The sequence below is a fragment of the Poecilia reticulata genome, chromosome 15 (assembly GCF_904066995.2).
Source record: "Poecilia reticulata chromosome 15, P_reticulata-male-v2, whole genome shotgun sequence".
Classification (NCBI taxonomy): domain Eukaryota; kingdom Metazoa; phylum Chordata; class Actinopteri; order Cyprinodontiformes; family Poeciliidae; genus Poecilia; species Poecilia reticulata.
The window spans coordinates 23,373,430-23,395,888 of NC_088844.1; the positions used below are offsets into that span (position 1 = coordinate 23,373,430).

The window sequence follows — 22,459 nt, forward strand, 5'->3', positions numbered from 1 at the left end:
AAGATCTTAAAACTTTAATTCGTTTCCCAGCAGTGTTTTTTTTTTATCTATACAAAATCAAGACATCAAGAAGAAAATATGTAGCTCTCTCAGACAGAAACTGCACTACATTACTTGCATAAATGAGACAACACTTCTCACTGCACATTGTTCACTTTAAGATTAGACGTTGTTTTCTCTTTTTAATTGCTGTTCAACTGTGAACATTGTTTTAATGAAGGAAGCTTATGAACTGCAAGAGCAGTAAAGAAATCACTATTGGATCATGTAAGCTGAAGTGATGGAGAATTTCTATGACGTAGCTCTCACACATCTTCATTTAATGTGCCCAAGATTACTTTTTATTTTTGCTGTGTTTAATGTAAATGAGTCTGACTGAATTATTAAGTCGTCTTCTTTTATATTGTTGTGACTCACTTGATTTTTTTTTCTTGAATTTCCTCACAACAGAACAATTCTTGTGGAAGAAGGTAGAGCCGAAGGGGAAAGGCCCGTGTCCTCGGAGGCGGCAGTGCTGCTGTATGGTCGGAGATCGAATCGTCCTCTTTGGAGGAACAAGGTAAGAAAATATTCCTATCATTTTATAAGCCAACCAGTGTTTTCTTCCTAAACGGTTAATTATCCATACATTAAAAAAATAATGACACTTTTAGGCATTTTTTTTTTTTTTTACATATATTTGTAAATGTATTCATTTATTTTAGAAAGTATTGATAGAAATGCATGTAACAGCTTTTACAAAGACGAGTAGTGATGCAAAAAATTACAACCACAGTTTGGCCTCAATTTGATTAGTGTTGAGGTTTGTGGATATAATACAAACTTTCTACAGCTGGTATTCTTTGGAAAGTTGTGTGCCAAATTATTGTACATGCTAAGGTAAAAAGTTTAGAGAAACAACGTTATATCTTACAGATAATCTTTGTGATTGTTTGATCTTTTGATAAATATCTTATTTAAAGTATCAATTTTGTATTATTGTAAGTTTATTGGCATCAATTCACAACAATTTTTTTCTTGAGGCTCTTTACAAGAAAGCTAAAATTTATGAAAAAATATAATCAAATCCGTGAAATCATATAGTCAAATTGTATTATATTTATACATTAAATACAACAGTTATAATTACCAGTTGGCATTATAAAATAAATATATCTACCCTTAATTGTGTAGCGTACCATGCATAGACACATAAGAGATATTTGATGACTGTCAAACAGTTATCTTTCCTTGTCTTACCTAAAAAATTGGAAAACCCTGAAAAGGGATTTTTACAAAACCCACAGAAGAATTTTGAAGGTTTCAAAATCTTACTTCTTTAAACGTAAAATCAAGATGATTTAATTCCAATAATTACTGAATCGCTCCGTCTTTGGTAGTCCAACAAGAAGACCGAGGCTGTTTTCACACCTGAATAATGTTGAAACAAACTCTGGTTCTTCCAGGAAATAATTTAAAAGCAGTTTAGTGTTTTGAATTTGTATTAAATTTTTAGTTGACTAAAGACAAATACATAGAATCCTTCTTGAACATAGAAAAACAAGTGTTGTTCTGACTTTTTTATTAACAAAGCAAGCAGAGACTAAGAAGAACTCTGTTTCTTTTGAACAACAAAGTGGAGGGTCTGCCGCCTGCAGACGGCAGGCTGATTATTCCCCTTGTTGCTTGTAAGACAGTAGTGATAGCCGGTGGTTTGAAGCTGGTTAGGTGCCGCTGGGCTGGTGACGGACTTGTGATAGGCCAGTAGCCAGCAGATTAATGAGGCAGCTTACGGCGTTGGCGTGGTCTAAAGTTGTCTGAGTCCTGGGCTAGTGTTATCAACAGTGCTACTGTTATCAGGCAGACCCCACAGGGACAACCTGACAACGGTTTAGAGAGCCGTGGATAAGGTCTTCTGAGCTCCACTCCGTCTACTGGCATCTACAGGAGTCTGAAAACGGGTCCAAAGGCTGGAATTCCTTCAGAGCTTTATAATTCACCACATACAGTGACTTCCAGAAGTGTTTGGAGTCGTTGAGTGTCGCCAGTTTTCTCATGTTACAACCAAAAACTTAAGTGTGTTTATTCAGATTTGATGTGGTAGACCAACGCAGTGGAAGGAAAGGGATGCACAGTTATTTTTTTTCTTTTCACAGTTAAACTTTTGAAAATATGGCATGCATTTGTTTTCAGTACCACATTCTATAGAATAGAGGCCTATGGTAACTGTGGATGAGCTGCCTAAACCCGTAGCTCAGTTGGTTCTGAATCTGGTCGGAGTTACCAATCCCTGGTTTGGATCAAAGTATGTTCATGTGTTGGAATGGCCAAGTTAAAGTTTGAACTGAAATCCTGTTCGAAATCTGTGGAAAGAAATGACAATAGTTGTTCACAGACTCGCTCTCAGTCAGATCTGACTGATTTAGAGCTACTTTTCAAAGAAGAAGTGACAAATCTGGAGGAAACCCACACCGTTACGGGGGCCAGCTTGCAAACTCCATGCAGAAAAAAGCCAGGACACGGGACCTTCTTGCTATTTTTGATATTTATGTTACAAAAATAAAACGGGTCACTTTACTCATACTTGATATTTTTGCACTAGTTTGTGATATGTCACATAAAATTAAGTTGTGTGATTTTAAAGTAATGTGTGGGGGAAAAAAAAGAATATTTTTGCGCTGTAATGTTGAGCAACACATTTGTCTTATTCTTTAATTTTAGCAGGCTGATGTTATATCTTGGAAAATGTGAATAATAAATTCTTTGCTGAACAATAACACCTTTGGCATGGTTCTGAGATGGAAAGCTACACAAAATAAGAGTGAAAAAATATAATTAGAAGCCCCTCGATGGTTTTGGATTTCCTCTGGGATTAGTCTGAGTTTTAGGAGTCATGATTTCCTGTCGAGAGCAGATAGAGACGAGTCTGGAGAGGGGAGTGTGTTTGAGCTGATGAAGTGTGAAGAGGAAGAAATCAAACATCGCAGAGTATCTCCAACATCCTGTTTAAAATCCCAAGCAATTTAAGACTCGTGGTTAACATATGCAGACCTCCACCCCTGGTATTCCTGTAAAAAAATCTTTTGTTTTGTCTGCAGTATTTCTAATACGCAGGATTTTGTTGCTAAGCAGATGTTCTGTGGGTTTTTAATGCTGCCAAGATGTAGTTTTCAGTTACTGTACAAATGATTGCTTTATCCTCCCAGCCCATAAGAAAGCTGACCACACAGGTTCTTTTACCTAGAATTGCGCATTTGTTTGTGTGAGCACACTTAAGCCTCTTACACACAGGAAGTCCCATAAGCACATGCACAGACTAGACACACAAACAAACCCTAACAGCTTCTTATCGAACTCATTTGCCTGCTTTACTTCGAAAGTTGTTCTATTACGCTTCATTAGTTTTTTTAATTCCTGGGATGATTTGCATCAATAGCAGGTGGTTTTTCACTACAGACCACTTACTTAGAGACAATATTGGCTTTATAATCACCCATTTCCACTCTGTCTTGTTTATTTTTGCAGAAGAGCAGTTAAATGGGGTAAAAAGTTATTGGGTGTTTGTCTCAGCAACCTTGACAAATGCTCACATGGGCAATCATGAATTATCTTCTGGACACTTTGCTTGTGTTTTTTCTGGGCCTCCTCATTTTGGTGGGTCGTCTAAGGAAATTGTGTTGAAAATTTATTGTCTACATTTTGTTTTCCTGCTTGGTCGTCCTTTCAGACTGATCCAAAACAGAACCCCTTCTGTTGATATTTGTTCCCACTTTGTGATATTTGTTTTACTTGAAGGAATTTGGTCAGAAGAAATTTATTGCTTTAGTTTTAGACACTAGAGTTAATTAATACAACACTGCCATTGCTTTCAGCATGATATAGCGTGCTATATTCATTTATTAAAAATAAAGGAAACATAAGGTAAAGCTGTAAAATTATAGAGCAGTTTTATACATATTAATTTGCTAAATCTTTATTAAGCCTATTTTTTCCTATGTTCATTTCTAGTTAAACAGAACACATTTGCCAATTTTTTTGTGAGAGAATTTTTTACGTTTTCTGAAGTAACTGAGCAAACATTGTTTGTGTGTCAGTGACAGGCTGGGCATTAGTAGCAGCCCTTTGTGTGCCACTTTCGTCAATCTAAACAGACTTGCTGTGCTGCAGAAAGGCGCGAAATTTTGCCCCGTCTCTGATTTATGACCTATGGGAACGTTCTTCTCACCGGGTGCAATTTGATATGCCCTCAATGCCTCCGTTTCACTCATTTACCGGGACCTGCTCACTGTCCCACGAAGGACGACCCCACGCATGACCAACTCCACCTGCACTGACCTTCAACTAAGCACACACACCGTGCAGATCTAAAACCCGAGAGTTTGTGTTTTATTTTTCACCTTAAAAGGATCCGAGCTGCGTACGAAAGCAGTGCCACATAGATTATGGATCTCCTGCTGCAGCTATGGTGTCATTGTTGGCGTTCATCATGTTGTGTTTAATTGCTTACGATAATCCCAGTTTGGGCTAAATCAGGAAGCAGTTTAAGCGTAGGAACAGGGCATCCTATGAGGGACAGGATGCAAACAAGGACATGACAGATTGGCATGCTGGGAGCAGACAGTTCAGAATGTGTGAAGGGGAATTTGCCACAGATCCGTGAACAACCTGACTATTGGAACATTTATTTTTTTTAGAAGAAAATATTTTTTGCAGAGCTGTAAAAACTGTAATGATTGTGCTAAAATGTTACCTTGTGATTGAAGGCTTTTTCCAAATGTCTGTATCTAAGTGATCTCAGTTGTGAGTGAAATAAAACCTTTCTAGTCCTCCAGTACCTCTATGGGGAAAGCGGATAACGGTGTTCGTTAAATGGATTCTAAATACATTTCACTGCTGGCAGCAGAGACCAGTCATTTTACTTCCATCAAAGCCTGAATGGTCTTTAGTGATAAAGACTCTTTGAAGACTTTAGAGAAAAAGGGACCGGTTTAGTCTTTCAAGTTTTTCTTTTAGCATGCTAAATATTTTTTGTGGTGTCAGTAGTTACTCAGATACTAAAATACAGCAAGATTATATCAGCTTGATTTTTTTTTTTTGTCACCTGCATACGACTGTTTTGTTTGCAGTTTTTTTTCCTTCTGACCTGTGAAGAAAATTTTCATGGCTCCAGACATATTTTTGCTGCTTGTTTGGATTCATTCAGGCAGATGGAAGCAGCTATTGGTAATCGGACCTGACGTAGCGAATGTGTTGCTCACACAACTGGTCACAGTAATGAGAAGCTGTTTGTGCATCCATAGGTTAAACAAGGCCAATGCAAATCCTGAAAGGCATAACCACAGGTTTTTCTTTTTGTGTAAAGTTTATATATGGCCAGTTCACAACAAATGTAATCTTAAAACAGCTTACAAAATGGAGATCCAGTTTTCTGTCAAAAGCTTCAAACTCAGTTCAAATCAGCCCACTTCTTTCCAGTACATTCCTATCATACAGTCACAAACCAAATCCATACAAAATTCAGAATTTTAGTACAACATAATTTAATGATGTTATATATTTCCAGTTGGTACAACATTCTCTATGTAAGTTAACCTGGCTGATTCCTCTAGTTTATTGATTTTGAGCAAGCAGAAGGACCCATTTAGTTTAAAAAGAAAGAAATGTAAAATACAACTGGGCTAAATAGTTTTTTCCAAATAAGAATCACTGGCTAAAATAACACTTTTTATAAGACTTTATGTTCAATCCAGATGAATTGTGCAAAGAAGCTCATTTCGGATATTAGATAAAAAAGCATTTTGTGGTTTAACAAATGCTTGACATTTGTTAAATGTTATATGATGACAGTAGCAGTTGATGCTGCATTATAATACCTTTCTTTCATTGTTATATTAAGCTCCTGCTTAATGTACAAATAACAGTAATGATGAATCTGATTGAATCTAACAGTTCTCTTCTGCTGCCTTTCATTTAGTGCTAATTTGTTCAGTAAAATCTGTTCAGAGATTTGTTCAGTGTTGTAGTGAAATCTGCAGATTTTTGGCCTATTTTTGTAACCAGCCAGTCTGACAGCTCAATTCCATCATTATCTCTCTTTTCTGATGCCTCTTTTTATTTTAGCTGTTTTTTTCTTCATCTACTCACATGACACAGTGACTCACAGCTTCCCTCATCACCTTACGTCAGCAGGGTGCACGTACACACCCACATGCTTGCATTGCTGTGCCAGTCTTACTACATTTCTTCCATTTAGCATTAGGCAGTCACTAACTGACATCAAAAGCGTGCTGACGACACTTCTAACTTTAGACGCTTCAATTATAAATGATCTTTTTTTAATGATTCTTTCTCATCTCAAGTCAATCTGCTAGCCTATTTCAATTAATATAATTTCTGTTTTCACTGCATGTACACAGTGCTTTCCAAAAGTATTCGCACCCTTTAAAACATGCGACAAACTCGAGGTTTGCAGGCCAAATCCGGTCCACCTTTGCTTAAATTTTGTTTATTAGTCAAATTAAATCAGTTTTTATTTGGATAGTGCCAAACTGCCTGAGTGTGAAAAGTTTTTCAGTGTTTTATTTTAAGAAGCATCCATTAAACACAAAGCTAATTCATTGAAAATGAAATGGAAAAACTGATTCATTGTGGCTTGTGGCCTTCATGCCTATGATGAAGAAAATAAACAGAAATGTTTTGGTCTGTTGATAGTCATTTTCTCAACCTAAAATGTTCCTGGAGTTCTAATTAGATTTTATGTGATAGACCAACACAAAGCAGATTATTGTGAAGTGTTAAAAAAATTATAGATAGTTTTCCAATTCTTGATACGTGGATTAAGTTTCTTTTTTTAGAAAATAAGTCTGAAAAATAAGGCGTGAATTTCTTTTCAGTCCCTTTCCTTCTTTACTCCCCCAAATAAAATCCTAAAAATGTCAATTGAAAATGAAGATGCGGTTTTCCAATGTCTCACACTTAAGTTTAGCCACTTTCATGTTTCAAGATGAAAAATGGTGAATGCTGCTGGGAAGACGGTGAGATTTGATGGAAGTATGGATTCAGCCAATTACAATGCAGTCCTAGTTAAAAAGAAAAAAAAAACTGATAGAGGCTGTAAAGGGCTGTAGTCCAAATAAAGACCTAAATCTCATTAAGACTTTAAAATTGAGGGCCACTATTGCTCTCAGTACATTCAGGCTAAGCTAAAGCTACTTTTGGAAAGTAAAATGAAGGTAGATCTGTAAATCAGCTACAGAGATACCCCCAAATGATTTTCAGCTGTTATTGCAAAATGAATCTGTTAACCATTACAGTTATCCACTATTTTGTAACAGAACGTCACATAAAATCCCAGTAAAAAGTAAAGTAAATAAATATGTTTATTTTGTTGTGCTCCTGTACAATGACAATTAAAGCTTTCTGATTCTGGTTGCAAGAAAGAATTTGCGAGTGTGTGTCCACTCTGAACGCTGAGCATGGGAGAGACCACACCGCTGGTAATCTCACTGGTAGCCAAAACAAAACCACCCACTTTAATCCACAAAAATCTCCCCATGATATTTAATCTCAGGAGAATTTAACGGGTCATTACAAAACTGAAAGTTGTGGAGGCAGGGATGTCCTGCAGAGTGCAGCCGTTTTGTTGAGCAGTTCATGAAGGTCAGGAATCTGGAGCTTTGATATCTCCTGTTGGGACATATTGTGGTTTATCCAAGGGTAGCTGTTACTCTGCGAGGTGTGGCTTGTTATCGCTAAATGAGGCAGAGAACTTTACTAGTAAGACATTGCTGTGGAAATCCTAAATTTGATAGATTTTGTTTTTATAGACTAAAAGTAATAACTACGTCTCCTTGATTCCACCAAAACATGCCTGTCAACACACCATCAATTTCAAACCAACACCAACTGTCATCTTTTGGCTGTAGTGTCAAAGGGTAAGCTCCAGAAGTTTCCTTTTATTAATTGTCTTTGTGCGCGTGCCTGTGTGTGTTAGTGTGCCCCAGATAAAACCTGTCAAACAGTGAAGGCGACCCCCGCAGGATGTGGGGCATCCCGCGCGTGGCGGGACAAGACCCTGGGGCGGCGCAGCAAGCACTGTGATTTACTCTTCAAAGACAAGATCACGATAGTATTTCATCTGCATCGTAACCCTCCTTAACCCGCTGGCTGGCTGTGTATATTAGGGTGTCATCGGGCTGGGTGTTAGGCTGCAGCTCAAATAAACAGCCTGAAAAGGTGAATCTTTGTGACGTTGTCATAAATCGATTTGTTTAAAAAAAGACAGTTTGTTTTTGAATAACTGCTAACTCAACAACAAACTAAACGTTTTGTAGAAATAACTGTGCATCAGAAACAGTGTTGCATGTTTGCCTTATTAAAAGAAAGAAATCCAATTTACAGCAGCAAGACTCTTTCTCCAGAATCGCTTATTGTACAGTTAAGCCTGTTGCAATAAGCAACTTATTAATTAATTGAATGATTAATTAAAATGAGCTCAATAATTTACATTCTGATGACTAGAATTTTTTGAAGAGCAATTTTGTTTAGACATCAAAATCCATTTTATTTATAGTTTTGGTAGTGTGTGTTTTTTATTATGTTTTATTTGTTGTTTTTGGTTTTATTTTTGAATATTTAAAATATTTTCCAGTTCCAGTGCTAAGTTTTCTTCACAAATCCTATCAAACATTAGCAGTAGCCTTTTCCTTAAATTAAGCTTTTTAGCTATTATTTCATTTGTTATCCATATTTCGCACGCTGAATGGAGAACATCAATGTAAGACAACATGCTAGTGATACCCCACATGCCATCGGTAGCACTTAGGCTAACATTAGCATTTTGGCCAATTTTAGCTTATACACTAATTGTGACATACTGAATGGAGTAAGACCATGTTACTCAACATGCTTGTGACTCTCCACATGCTATTGAGTACATTGTAGCTTACTTTAGATAATTTTGAGCATCAGTACGCTGGGCTCCAACCAACGTGCACACTTTGACAGGCCCCGATTAAAATTCTTCATACATTTTCTAGTGTTACCATTATTATTTGTAGCAGTGAGTACCACCAGTTGTTTCAGCATCACCAGTAAACCCAGCTGCCTTCGTCCACAGTGGCTGAAACTGGAGATAAGTGCTTGTTTGGGGCCGGCGTCCCCTTTGTCTAATCTAAAGTCAGGCGTCTCTCCCTGCAGGACTGATGTAGTTTGTGTCTCAATCTCTGCATGGGGTTTAGGTCTCGACAGCTACAGCTCCTAATCCACTGTCCAGCCACGACCCGGGAGGGGGCACTGATAGCCCTGGAAGACATGGGGTATCAGTGATTAATCTATCAATCTGTGATAACTTACAATGTTGGATTCAATTAGGAAAATTTAAATCCCAGATCATTCCTATCTCTGGCTGGAGTCAATGTAGATGTTAAGAAATCCTTTACCTGCTTATAGATGCTATCATTTCAAAAATGTATATGAAAACTTATGCTTTACTAGTCCTATTAGAAGGTTAGGAGCCTCTTCTGTTGATGCATATTTATAGTCATGTGGTTATCCAAATGGCCCCCTGTGTCCTGGTTGATGGACTAGAAGAAAAGAAACATTTTACTTCCTTTTGAGAAAGAAACATAGCAGACCTGGCTTTTCATGGACGTACACACCAATGAAAATGTCAAAGGGAGTGAATTATTTTCAGACCACAACCTTTTTCAGCACTTTAATGCATTAACAAAACTACGGTAGAGGTTGTGAAATAATTTGAAGGCCCATCTGGCTGTCCTGATAAGACGGTTTGCAGGAAGTTGTTGTGTGTGATGAGTTCCTGTGGGTTAAGGGGGTTCAGAAAAAGAAGAGTTCAGTGGGAAGGAGAGAAAGGAAAAGGATGCAGATCATATCAGCCCAAGAATGAGGATATGGCCAATGAAGACAGTAAAAACATTGTTAGAAAAGGACAGGTTCCACATCTGGAGAACACAGAGAAAATCTCAGTTTTACCACTTTATCTGGCTTTTAACAGTTTCTGAAAGTAATTTTTAATTCTACTGATCACTCCTTTTCCTTACAAGACTCTTGTTTCCTCGTCTGTTTTAGGTCTCAGGACGCTAGCTCAGCTCTGTCTTCTGCAGTTTCAAGGCCTTGGTTTAGAAGGTAATTAGGTGGAGTAGGCAGTGCAAGGGCTGGCAATTAGGTGATTAGACGCCCTCACTGAGTGTTGTTTGAAATAGCAACCAGTGTTGTTTTAGTGGGGGGAGCAGCATCACTCAGGCATCATTCAGACTGGGAACCACTGCCACTGCAGGGGGAGGAGCACTTTCACACACACACTGATACTTTGCTGATCAAGTAACAAAGTGGCCCGTCAAACACCAGGATGCCACATAAAGTCGTACGCTGTGACTTTCCCACTTCTTAATACCGCCAGTCCATCGTTCGTCCGCCATCACCCCCTCGCTCTTTCTCCTGCCTTTACGGTTCAGTTCATTCTCTTCCTTTTTGTGGCGACCAATAAAGTATTAACATCTCCTGATGCTCTGCTAAATTTCACACTCAGGCCGACAATATCCACGAGCAAGCGAGAAACTTTTATCTAGGAGGATGCAATCTTCAGCTTTCTTGTTAACACTATTACTGCTGTTCAAACATCGTCTTATCTGCTCCGCTTCACATGTCAGCATCTTCAACCTGAACCGTCTCTTCTGAGTGAGTCTGCACAGTAGTTCACAGCTACTGAGCTGTGCTTTATAGATACATATGTTAGTTTTCAGGGCTATGTATTGAATTGCAGCTACTATTGCGATATCAATGTGTGCAGTATCTCAGCTGCCAAAGAGCTTTGATGCAATGCGTGGAAGCCCAGGACAGTGTCTTGGAGAGGTTTTCACACGGCTTACATTTTTCTGCATGGTTTCATATTACAATGAATAGCTTGAATGTGTTTGTTAGAGTTTTATAAGAAAAAACCTCCCCATTCTTCAATAAATATGCGTTATGATATGGAGTTTTCACATAAACAAGGTTAAAAACTAACTGTCCAACCACAGAACACATATTTTTAAAACACCACTGAGAGGAAAACTGTCACAATATTCATCTGTAAAAATAATTTTAAAAACCCATTAAAGTGAACGTTGTAAACCTTTTCCCCTGCAACATTGTTCATCTCATTTCCCCTAACATAAATGGAAAATATCTTTTTTCAAAAAATGTAACAATATCCGCTTAGTAGCTTCTTTTTTGTATAACCTGCATCATACGTAAAAGCCACTTGAAACCAAAGATCTCCACATTTTAAAAAAAACTTGTTTCAACAAAATAAAGAGAAGAAAAAAGAATAAATTTCTATTTAGCCACCTTATGAAACTTCCTAATTTATATCTCTTTCAAGTACTTATCCACTGAAGTTACCTAATTAACTGTGTATTATTGTAATCTCAGTATAAATCCAGCTGTTCTCTGAAGGCCTCAGAGGTTTGTTGGAGAACGAGTGAACACAGCAGAAAAGTCAGTAAGAACTTTGTGGAGAAGTTTAAAGCAGGGCTAAGTTATTTAATAATATTCCAAAGTTTGAACATTTTACTGTTCAGTCCGTCATCAGGAGTTATGGCACAACGGCATCTGGTCAGATGTTAACAAAATGAACTTTTTGACCTCCATGAGAAAGAAAACTGACGTCGCACCATCCGCATGGTGAAATGTGGTGATGGAAACTTTTCTGCAGAAGATGCAATGAAGCTCATCAGCGTAGTTGGAAAGATCGATGGAGCGAAATACGAAACAGTTCTGAAAGAAAAACAGTTAGAGGCTGCTAAAGACTTGATTCTGGGACAGAGGTTCACCTCGCAAGACGACGACCGTAAACGAACAGCCAGAGCTGCAGTGATTCAGATCAAAGCAGGTTCATGTGTTAAAATGTTCCCGTTAAAGCTGACATGTAAATCCTCTTACAAATTTGATGTTTGCAAACATAAATCTGATTAAGGTTGTACTGTTTTTCATAAAAGCAAAGGGTTAAATTTTAGTCTCTAGATTTGCAAAGTTGGTGGCGGCATATCCCTGAAGACTATCGGCTGCAATTACAGCAAATAATGATTCTACAAGGATTAGGCGACTAAATCTGAATGATGGCCACACTTTTAAGCTTTTAATTTCTAAAATAAAACCTTAGGCAGCATGGCCAGCTTCCTCCTGCTGTCCAGATGCATGGTAGGTTAATTGGTCTCTCTAAATTGCCTTTAGGTGTGTGAGCTTCTGTGGTGGCCTGACGACCTGTCCAGGGTGAATACACCGCTGTTTTACCTGAAAACAGGCACTCAAAACAAATCTTGTTTTTTATGTTGTGATCATCATGAAAATTTTGTTAATCTCTGCCCATTATTAATACCTTGTATTTATTGTTGTCCTAGCACCTTTCTAATTTATTGCTGGCTGATTTTTGATTGACTGGCTGATTAAGCTCACAAGTAAAAACATAGTTAAAGACCTGAGTAATGTTTCGACTCAGGGTGCTCTTCTAAGGTGCAGAGGCCGGGTCACCTCCTGAGGGCAGGGGGCTGTAATGACTTCCCCATCTGGACCCCTGGGACGACGGTGCTCGTGCTCAGCACCTCTCCTGGCCGCCTTAAGTCCGCCGCCTTGTTTGTTTAAGGAAGATTAGCAACGTAAAACCCTTACAACATCCTGAACACGCAGCGAGAGGGAGATGTGATGGAGAAGAGAATAGAGATTGATGGGTAAAAAGATAGAGGAGGGGACGGTGTGCTGTGGGAGACGGATTGTTTTTAAAAGAAAAGAAAGAAAACTGAAAATTTACAATAATTTGAAATGGTACTGTCTTTCTCAGTGATTTTACCTGTAGATCTTAGGGAAACTGGTGCAAAGTAGCTCATGCCCATTCAAACTGGATGGGGAGCTTCTATGAGCATCAGTTTGTAAAAACCTTTCCAAACATTTTCAACTGCCTCAAATTTCTGGACGTTACTTAGCCCATGAATATGCTTTAATCTAAAACCAAAAGGTTCAGCAAAAGCTTTTGCAAGGCGCCGTAAAGTTTCTGTAGCGACTGATCTTGGCTGTGTAGATCAGTGTTATATACATTTATGGTCTCCTAAATGCTCGGGAGATGGCACAGGTCTGGCTGAATGTCTCCTTTGGGTTGTGTGAAAGTGTCAAGAGAAATTTAATCATCTTATTTAGACAGGTCTCTGTGCATTGTTATTGTGTCTGTAAAACAGTTATGGGGATCTAGTACGCATAAGACTCTGCCTTTAGAAAATAAATCACTCCTAAAAGATTAACTTCTTTTGGCTCCAGGGTATTTATTACAGCAACGTTTTGTTTTATGAAGCATCGTTCTGCTTGGTCAGGTTTTTCATTATTATTAATTGTTTAGAATAATGCCTGGATAGTTAGAATTTAGCATAGCTTTCTTTCTTAGACTGTGGTGGTTCAGGTGGGTCACAGGTGTGTGTGTGTGCGTGTGCTTAGCTGTGGCAGGAAACAGATGTGCAGTGATATCATCGACTGCGCAGCTCTGGGAGTCTATCAGCTCTGGCCAGCCTGCCGTCTCGGTGCAGTGCTCCACTTCCTGTGGGCTTAAATCATGAACGTCCATGATAAGGAGAGCAATGCGCCCGGTCCTGCTTATTGGCAAAAATCTGAGAGTCCCTGATTAAAAAGTTCAGGATTAAACAACAGAATGAAGACAGCAGATGAGATACTGCTGGTTTCGAGTCCTATAAATGACTTCATTAGAGAGTTTGGAGTGAAAAACATCCTGGGAAGCCGTTTGGATCCTGATCAGGAGAGCAGGAAGTGAGGGCTCACCCTAACCTAACTCTGATTGTTTTTGTTCTCTTTGACAGCCCCTGCCCAGAGCAAGGAATGGGGGATGAATTTAACCTCATGGATCATTCAGACTTGTACATCTTAGACTTCAGTGAGTATTCCTTCCTGTTCTGCTTTTTTTTGTTACCACTGTAAAAATGTGTCTTTTCTATCCTTAAACTATCAAACATGTTCAGGTAGTTGTAAACTTTATTAATGATGGTTCATTCAGAAGCTGAAAAGGAGAGACACTGATACCTTTTTTCTTTTAAAGTTTGTTTTTGTTAAACCGCAGATATTCAGGAACTGTTGCATACAATAACCATGAGATGTGATGGAGAAGAGAACACAACACAACACAAACTCTAAAACACAAACTAATTAACTGTTCAAACTCACTAGGATCATAAAGGTCACATTCATTTTGCACCTTTTAATTATTTATTTGAAACGTTTCATTGGCAAATTATTATATTCCATACAACTTTACTAAAATTTGAAAACAGGGAACTGAATAAACAAGTTTCAATTAACTGTAGATTTTCTCATCTTGACACCGATGCTAGTTTTGAAAGTGTCACCTTGAATCCCGGCTTTTTCAAGACTCCAACTTCAACACCATCAAGAAAGCTCTGGGTTCTGTTTAAAAACCAGCAATTTAAAATTAATTCTACCAAGAAAAGTGATCAAAAATCCACCCAGGATCATGAAACAGGCTTGTCATTAGGGCTGCAACTAATATTCATTTTAGTAATTGATTAATCTATCAAATATTCAGAAAATGTTTCTATTTTTCTTCAGTTTTGGCTTAACTACTGCTCAATTTTTTTTAGTCCATATACTTCAGTTGACAGTTAATCGATTACTAAATTAGTTGCAGATTATTTTTGATAATTGATTCATCAGAATTAATATGACTTCAAAGCTTCAAAAAAATGTGTGGTTTGGGTTCATTTTGATGAATGAGCAAATTATATTAAAGTTGTTCATTAAATGATCATTCCACCGTGAATAAAAAGCAGAAAATATTTTGAAAATCGTTGCCCAAGAGAAGTGTATGTAAGCTTTTAACCAGTGGATAAACAATTTTTAACTAAGGAGTTGTAAAAGTCCCATTTTTTTGACCATGACAAAAAAAAGGACCTAACTATTACACCCTATAACAACTTGTCTGGCGTGTCTTCACTGCACTGCTTCATTCCTCACCGGCCTTTCACAGTGGGTGCTTCCGCCTCACAGACACCCAAGTATAGTCATGCATCCTGCCTGCTTGGGACGGGCCTGCAGAGCTTTCTGGTCACAGTTTGGCTTCGTGTGGGTGGGCTTGCACAGGGACCGGCTGTACCCGGTGGCATCCCCTGTGCCATACGCGTCCCAGCGCCAGTCACGTGTGTCCTCCTCACACTGCTCATCAGCGAGCATATGGCCAAACAGCCATGACGGCGGCACTAAGAGGAAGTTTGTAGGTAAATTTAGAACGCAGGTTTGTAACAAGATGAGTTGACGCTTGCGTCACTTCCCTCGTATGTAAATGTCGTTGTTTTGTTTCTGACTGTGCCCTGCTTTGCGACCACTTCAGGAGGATTTTACACCATAGAGAAGAACTCTATGGATCTTAGTTGTATTGCAGTGTCAGGTTGAATTCCCACAGCTGAGATGTATATTTGTAGCATGAATATAATTAGATGATCTGACTCACTTCACTTTCTGTTTTTTTTTTTTTTTGCAGGCCCCAATTTGAAGACATTATGCAAAATAGCTGTTATTCAGTACAGTCTGGAGCAGTCAGGACTCCCACATGATATCAGGTCAGAGATGCATCCTCGTCTCATTAATGCTGTTTTGTCACAGAACCCACACATTTTAGGTCCTGTTTGTATTATGCTTGTCGCTCTCAGTAATGAGGTTATTTATCAAAAAGGCAAATTATAACTCATTATCCTTCATTCAGCTTGTGGCGTACTAATGTACATTTTACACATAATTATACCTCAGCTAATAGCAGAAAAGTTTTTTATAAAAGAATCAAATGATCATGAAGAAACGTTAACGCAGACTGTGACGTATTTCGTCTGAGCCTTTTGCCCGTTTACATCACACAGACGCCGCCTCATTGTCCGGCAGAATAAAAGTGGAAACGGCTAAACTTACTCAGGCATAAATGTGTTATTAGATTTTAATATTTCTGCAGTGAAATAAGTGGTAGCTTGGAAATAAAGGTCTGAAATGACTGAGGTTTTCACGAAATGAAAACCTTCAGTAAAAATACTAGTTTCATCATATCAATTTATTTACAACAAAATAAAAATAAAAAAACAGTGCAACAATATAGTTAAAAGAGAAAGTAATTATTCTGTTTTATGTAATTCCTTTTTTTATTTATTTTTTGGTGAGCATTGAGAAATTACACTTTGCAGAAGGAAAAACAAACAGTTTTGACTGTTTGTTTTTCTTTCCCAGTTCTCTTTGTATTTTCAATCTCCTCTGACAGAATCGTTTTAACAGATTAGAGCGAAAAATAAAAACACCATAAAAGTTCACAGAACAATACGCCTTTACTCAACAAAATCTGATCTCATTGGTGAAACGAAGTCCGCCCAGTTTGTCCAGAAAATCAAATCTGATGGAAAAAGTAAATCTTTCCATCATTTCTAACCAACCTTCCCTCCATCTTCAGCCATTTTCTATCACTTTCTACAAACATCAACTTCTTGAAATTGATTTGCATGAAAAGACGTAATGAATAACTTGCACTTTTTGAAGTAAGTGTGTCTAAAACTTCGGCCTCCTGCTAAGAGATTTTTTTTCTCTTTTCTTTTTGCACGTTTGTCTGTTGGAACCTGATACTAATTACTCCTCTTAACCTCTCATTTCTCTTGCATCATCTCTGCCACCTTGCACGCTCCCAGCCTTGGTGTTTGCATTTGTGTTTCTAACCCTTCGAGGGGTTTCCAGCTGGGGTCACAAGACTTTGGTTAACTCCCTTTTGCCTCTCGGTGGCGTCCCCAGCTCCTCTCTTAAACACACGTGCTCACAACAGAAAAACGAACAAAGCAGTCGAGAGGGAGTGAGTGTGAAACCAGAGCCAGTGATAACAATCTGCAGCTCAACCTCTGACCTGTCATCAGGTCACCGCTGGACCCTGTTTGCAGCTCCCGCTCCTCGCGCTCACGTTACGGTCCGTCTTTTCCACAGCCTGCCTCTTTATTCAGACAAGTTAGAGGAGGTGATGGGGACGGCGCACAGCAGGGGGTCTGCAGCGTTCTCTGTGTTTCAGAATAAACGTATCTTTTTTTCTTTTTTTTTTAGTTGTTCAGATTTGTTAGAGAAGAACAAGCAGGGTTCCTACACGGTCTGGAGGAAGTATAAAAAAAAATATATATAGAAATGTAGTAAAAGATGATGAAGTATGAAAAGTATCAGTTTTGGAGTAAAAATCCATCCATTCACCCCTCCATCCATTCGTTCTCCTTTCAATCACGAACTTATAACAACTTATAATTTGTCTCTCTCTTCCTTCATCCATCCATTTATCATTTATTCCTTTGTCTCTCTTCCCTTGTCCTTTTTTCCTTTAAAGTCTAGCTAGGTCTGTTGCGATAACAACTTTTACTGGACCATAAAGTATCCCAGAAGTCATTGCGATAAACGACAACATTGTTGCTTACCATGGAAAAAGGCATAATAATGCAAGAACACATTCTCAAAGATGATTAATAAACATTACATTTTAATGAACATTTAACACTGAAACTGGAAAACATTTTAAATATCCAAAATAAACAACAGAAAAAAATTAAATAAAATGGATTATGAAGTTTGTGTAAACAAAGTTGTCCTCCTAAAAAGGGTTAGATAAAACCAAAACACCAGACTGAAGATTCTGATCATCCAGTTTTTGGTAGAAAGAGAAAAGCCATATATCATGCAAATAAAAATTATTGAACGCATTTTAATGTATAATGCAATTAATTAATTTATTGTTTATTGTGACAAGGGCTACATTTAGCCACTATGAATTGTCTAAATTTTGTAAATAAATAAATGATGTGCGAGGTTTGAGTGCCTTCCATTTGAAACCTAAATAAGGTCAAATGTAAATTCTCTGGTACAAATTCAAAACAATTATATGAGTTTTGCACAGAATGTTATGATTATCATAAATATAAACATTTTAAACACGTTACAGTTACTCAGATTCAGCAAGAAAGAACATTTTTCTAAAGATTTTGACCCTTTTTTTCCCCCCTTCCTTTTGTTAAAATCAGATGGGAACTGGCAGCCATGACCACCAACAGCAACATCAGCAGACCCATCTTCTCCTCGCATGGTTGATGCAGCTGCAGACGAAACAGAACCAGGACTCTGTTTCAGAAAAGCTGAACTTTTTTTATTTTTAAATCATCCTGGTCGACTGTACCCGGAGGACTGCTTTGGATTTATCTTCCACATTCTTCAAATGAAAACTCGTCACTGACCAAACTGTCCTGGCATAAGACTTCAGCAGACAGAAGGGCCTTGCCCTGCCTAAGGATGTATTTTAATCCTCGACACTCGTTGTTGTGGGCGATGACGCTTGTTCAGATTTTCCTCTTCTTTCTAGCCTCTCTAGGAACCCAATCAGCCTATGATAATCATAGACATGCAACTTCTAATCTTAAGCACAGGAATCGACGAGAATTTCAGCCAAAGGCTCTTGAGCGCAAGCGACCACTGAAGATGTCAAGAAACAAACCTTCAGCTGCAGATCTGAAGACACTGGCTCACATCCAGTAAAGGACAGAGAGTATTCAGGACTGCAATCCAGGAGTGTTTTGTTTGCAGAAAGTCTAAGTGGTTTGCTAGTTTCACCACAACATGAAAGCCTCCCTGCTGCTCTGAAATGGCTCCCAAATGATTTACAAGACAGCTAGAGAAAGCTGTAAAATAATCAAGGGCATCTACCTCCCTCTAAAGTATTTGTGATTGGGTCTTTGACACCTCCTGCACATTCGACACCTGCTAGTCTCCAGAAGAAAAAAAAGAAAGAAATGTTGCAAAGAAGTGTGACCAACCTGCTGCGTAACTCCTCTGGCTTCAGAGGATTTCAATATCAAATGCAGAAAAGATCATTTATCTCAGATACACATTCTGTGTGTGATTTGGAGAGATTATCTCATGAATGCATTTCGTTTGTAGACAATCCTTCAACTTTCAAACCGGTTCATTTATCAAGCAAATCAAAATCAACGGAAATGTTTGTGTGCGCAGCGTGAAGAAAACATTTTGTTCATTTAAAAAAAAAAAAAAAAAAAAAGGCTGTGGTAACAAAGTCTAATTTATTTCAGATTTTGTTGACACGTCCCAAAAGTAAGACCAAAACAAACTGTGTAACATCGTCTCTCATCGCTTCCCTGCCTCGCTGCGGTCCGTTTGTTCCCGCTGATTGTTGTTTCTCCAGCGTGACGTTTTTAACCCTCAGCAGCGAGTACGTGGAGGCAGGGCGCGGTTTAAACATCATACTGATACATTTCATTTTAGCTTTTGAGCTTCGTGATCAGCAGATCCAGGAAGTTGCACCTTTCCTTCAAATCTGAAAATGATTAATCGTTCTGGTCAGAATCTGGAGGAGTTATTCACTTTTTCTCATGTTTTCAAATCAGATTTCAACTTAATCTAAGACCTGAAGTTGTCGTTTCAGTCCACTCTGCGTGCTCTGCCCTTCCTTAGGGACCAAATCTGTCTAACCTTTCAGTATTGACATCGGTTTGCTCCTGCAGTGGCAGCTACATCTCTCGGTGCCCTAAAAAAACAACAAGTGTGTTTTTTACTGCAGCAGATTAATCTCTCCCTGAAACATTTTATTAGATCCTTTGTTAAATTTGAGTGCATTTAGTCAGCAGGAATAAAAAAAAAAAAACTGTCATGTTTTAAGAAATAATTGTTTTTAACAAAATCACTAGTGGCACAATTATTGGAACCCAAACATAACATCAGAAAACACTTCATATTTTTTAGGTTAATCTGGTTTTCTAAGACTTTCCAAATGGTAATTCTTAACTTTTTGTTCAGCTTGTTTCCTTTAGCCTGTGGCCTCCTGGCTGGGCGAGGATCAGATTCTCTTACCAATATGCACAGATATAAAAATCTAAAAGAGATTATTTGTAAGGGTTTCCAGAAAAAGATCCTTTTCCATCCTACCATCACAAACATGAACAAGGGCTTTGAAAAATCAAGCTTATCTGCAATAAAAGCTCCATTTGTGTTTGGCATTAAGAGATGAATTTATGTTGAAAATCACCTTTTGTTAATTGTGAATTTGTTTCCTCCAAATGCTCTAAGAGCCTCGTCAGAGTTCATGGCATCAGAAGATTTACATAAAAACAAATCTTGTGGACTCTACCAGGAAGTGAATAATGATTCCAAATAAGTGGGGAAATTATTTACAAGACACAAAATCAACCTCTGTCACTGACCTTATAGAAAAGTGATGTGAAAAAGAGGAGTCATCTGCTCCGACCATATATAAACATTATAATAGACGACGAAATAAACTGACCACAGGGTTGCCAGTATGTGTGCCACTTGTAATTTAGTTAACAATTCAGTATCAGATGAAGCTCCTGTGATGAAGGATTTATTTATATTAAAGCTCGCACGTAAAATTTAGCTCGCAGTGTCATTTGACGGATGCAGGGAAACTTTTCAAGGCTCTGAATCCCGAACATCAGGATTTAACACCATTTTAAATGTTTACACAACAGAAGCAGAGTAAAACGGTCTGTAACTACAGCTTAGTCACCAGGTTTCTGCACTATCGCCAAATGTGGCACGTCTGGCCTTACAGAGATGAGAAACTGCTTTTTTGCCAAGGTAGACTTGAGAGTTTTTAATGTTAACCTACACAAACCAGTTCAGACTTTTCTTTACAGACCAGCAGTGCCAATGTGACCCAGCAAGTCCGACACCCCTTGCACTACACGCGTGTACACTTAACAGATTTCCTTAGAGGATAATACAAAGGATAATGCAGTGAAATCACATTTAAGCCTATTTTATTTTTTTGTCACATACTGAAAAATAAAACGCAAAACAGAGATTTAATTTTTGTCTAAGTATAGCGTGGAAGTAATTTAAATTTGAGTGTTTGTTGCCTTTGAAGATTCTGAATGATCATAATATTTGTCCTTTAAAAAAGAAGTAAATACTAAATAATTAAGGAGGCAAAATAAAATAATATAAATCCCTCATGTAATGCTCAGAAACATGCTGGGGTTTCACTCACAATGCAGGAAATGCAGTTTCTAATTCTCCTCGTGGTTTTTGTTAAACCTGACAGCTCTTTGTTCAACGCTTCAACACGAGCTGGAAAAATGAACAAAGTATGAAGGGGTGTGTTTCGGTTCCTTTTACAACTATATAGGCTCTTTATTCTGTTTTTGTTTTTCACAATGTTTTAAAAGGGGATTCCTTGTGTGGTGAGGGCTGGCAGGACTTCCTGTGCAATATGCTTTATATGTGTATAAGTAATAAATTGAAAACACTTTAAGTATTTTGTTTTTGGTATTAATTTATCAAATACGGTTTTTACTATGACAGACACACACAGACTCATACTTAGGAGCAATCTAAGGAGACATGCATGAAGAGGAAGCTGCAAACTCCATGCTGGGATTTGCTGCAAACCTCCGTTGTTTTGTCTAAGAGATGCTATGAAATGTTGTACATTCAAGAAACCTCACAATATGTAGATGTAGTCAAAGTATTTCAGTCACAGCTGTGGTAGACACTATCTGCTGTTTAATCAGTACAACTTGGCTAAATAACTTTCCTTCCCAAAGATTTTTAGAAAAGGATTTAGACGCCAAAATGCGAACATTTCTCCGCAAGTAAAAATGTCTTTAGGACTAGTAATAAGAGGGAAATGAATTACACAAATTGTTGAACGTGAAGCAGTCTAGAGCCATCATCTGCACCGTGCTCCTTATGTTTTCTCCATCGTCTTGTAACAGAACCCCAGCTGTTCAGACCTTACAGAAAAGGAAATGGCAATTTAACTGCAAATGTAGATGTTGCTAAATCTTGCGTGAATTTCATCTGCTGTGTTTTTGAATCTACCGTTTAGTTAGCAGATCCGTTGGATCCACTGTGAAGACTCTTTGCTCTTCAAACTTGCACAGCTTCCGCTCCCTCCTGGGACGCAGCGACGTCCAGCCCAGCCGGCCTGTCTGATGGCCCTCTCCGTCTACTGATGTGGGTGTTTGAGGTAGTCATGGTGACACAGCCCCTGCTCCCCCTAACTGCTCATTGTTGATGGGCGAGCGGCTGCTTGGGTGGAGGCCTCACCGTGTCTAACCCTGAACCCTGAATCCAGCGGTGGCCTGGCAGTCTGATCCTGTCTGTCACCAGCCGTGTGCTATAAAACCTGCGTTATCTGCGGCGTTAAGTGCAAGCAGCAGACGGCGGGTCAGCTTAAAGTGAGGCACCCGAGACACCATGTCCCGCCTGGTCCCATCGCGCACAGGAAGCCGGGCCGCGCTGGGTCCCCCTCGTCTGGCCCCGGAGCCCAAAAACGCAGGCGCTAATGTGGGGAGACACTCAGCCAAATTACTCTCTAATTTCCCCCCAGGACCGAAATGATCCCACTGGCACTTGAGAATCAGGCTGGGGATTTGTTCTG

The 22,459-nt window shown here is 38.6% G+C and overlaps 1 protein-coding gene and 1 long non-coding RNA gene across 3 annotated transcripts in view; one reads left to right on the forward strand and one right to left on the reverse strand.

The window, feature by feature from the left end:
• The window catches only part of klhdc3 (kelch domain containing 3), a 30,026-nt gene extending 8,698 nt beyond the window's left edge, over positions 1-21,328 (forward strand). Inside the window, exons 8-11 of one of the 2 annotated variants that reach the window (XM_008430225.3) lie at positions 451-559; positions 13,839-13,912; positions 15,530-15,608; positions 18,069-21,328. In XM_008430225.3, the coding sequence (XP_008428447.1) occupies positions 451-559; positions 13,839-13,912; positions 15,530-15,608; positions 18,069-18,135 (329 nt within the window). In that variant the 3' untranslated portion in view covers positions 18,136-21,328. The remainder of the gene's footprint in view (positions 1-450; positions 560-13,838; positions 13,913-15,529; positions 15,609-18,068) is intronic. The other variant, XM_081616275.1, reaches the window with a different exon arrangement.
• On the reverse strand, positions 19,492-21,986 carry LOC103477247 (uncharacterized). Its single transcript, XR_001777326.2, has 3 exons — positions 21,898-21,986; positions 21,713-21,809; positions 19,492-19,582 (listed from the first exon to the last, which is right to left on the reverse strand). It is a non-coding gene; the product is annotated as an uncharacterized LOC103477247 (long non-coding RNA).
• Positions 21,987-22,459: the final 473 nt, after the last annotated feature.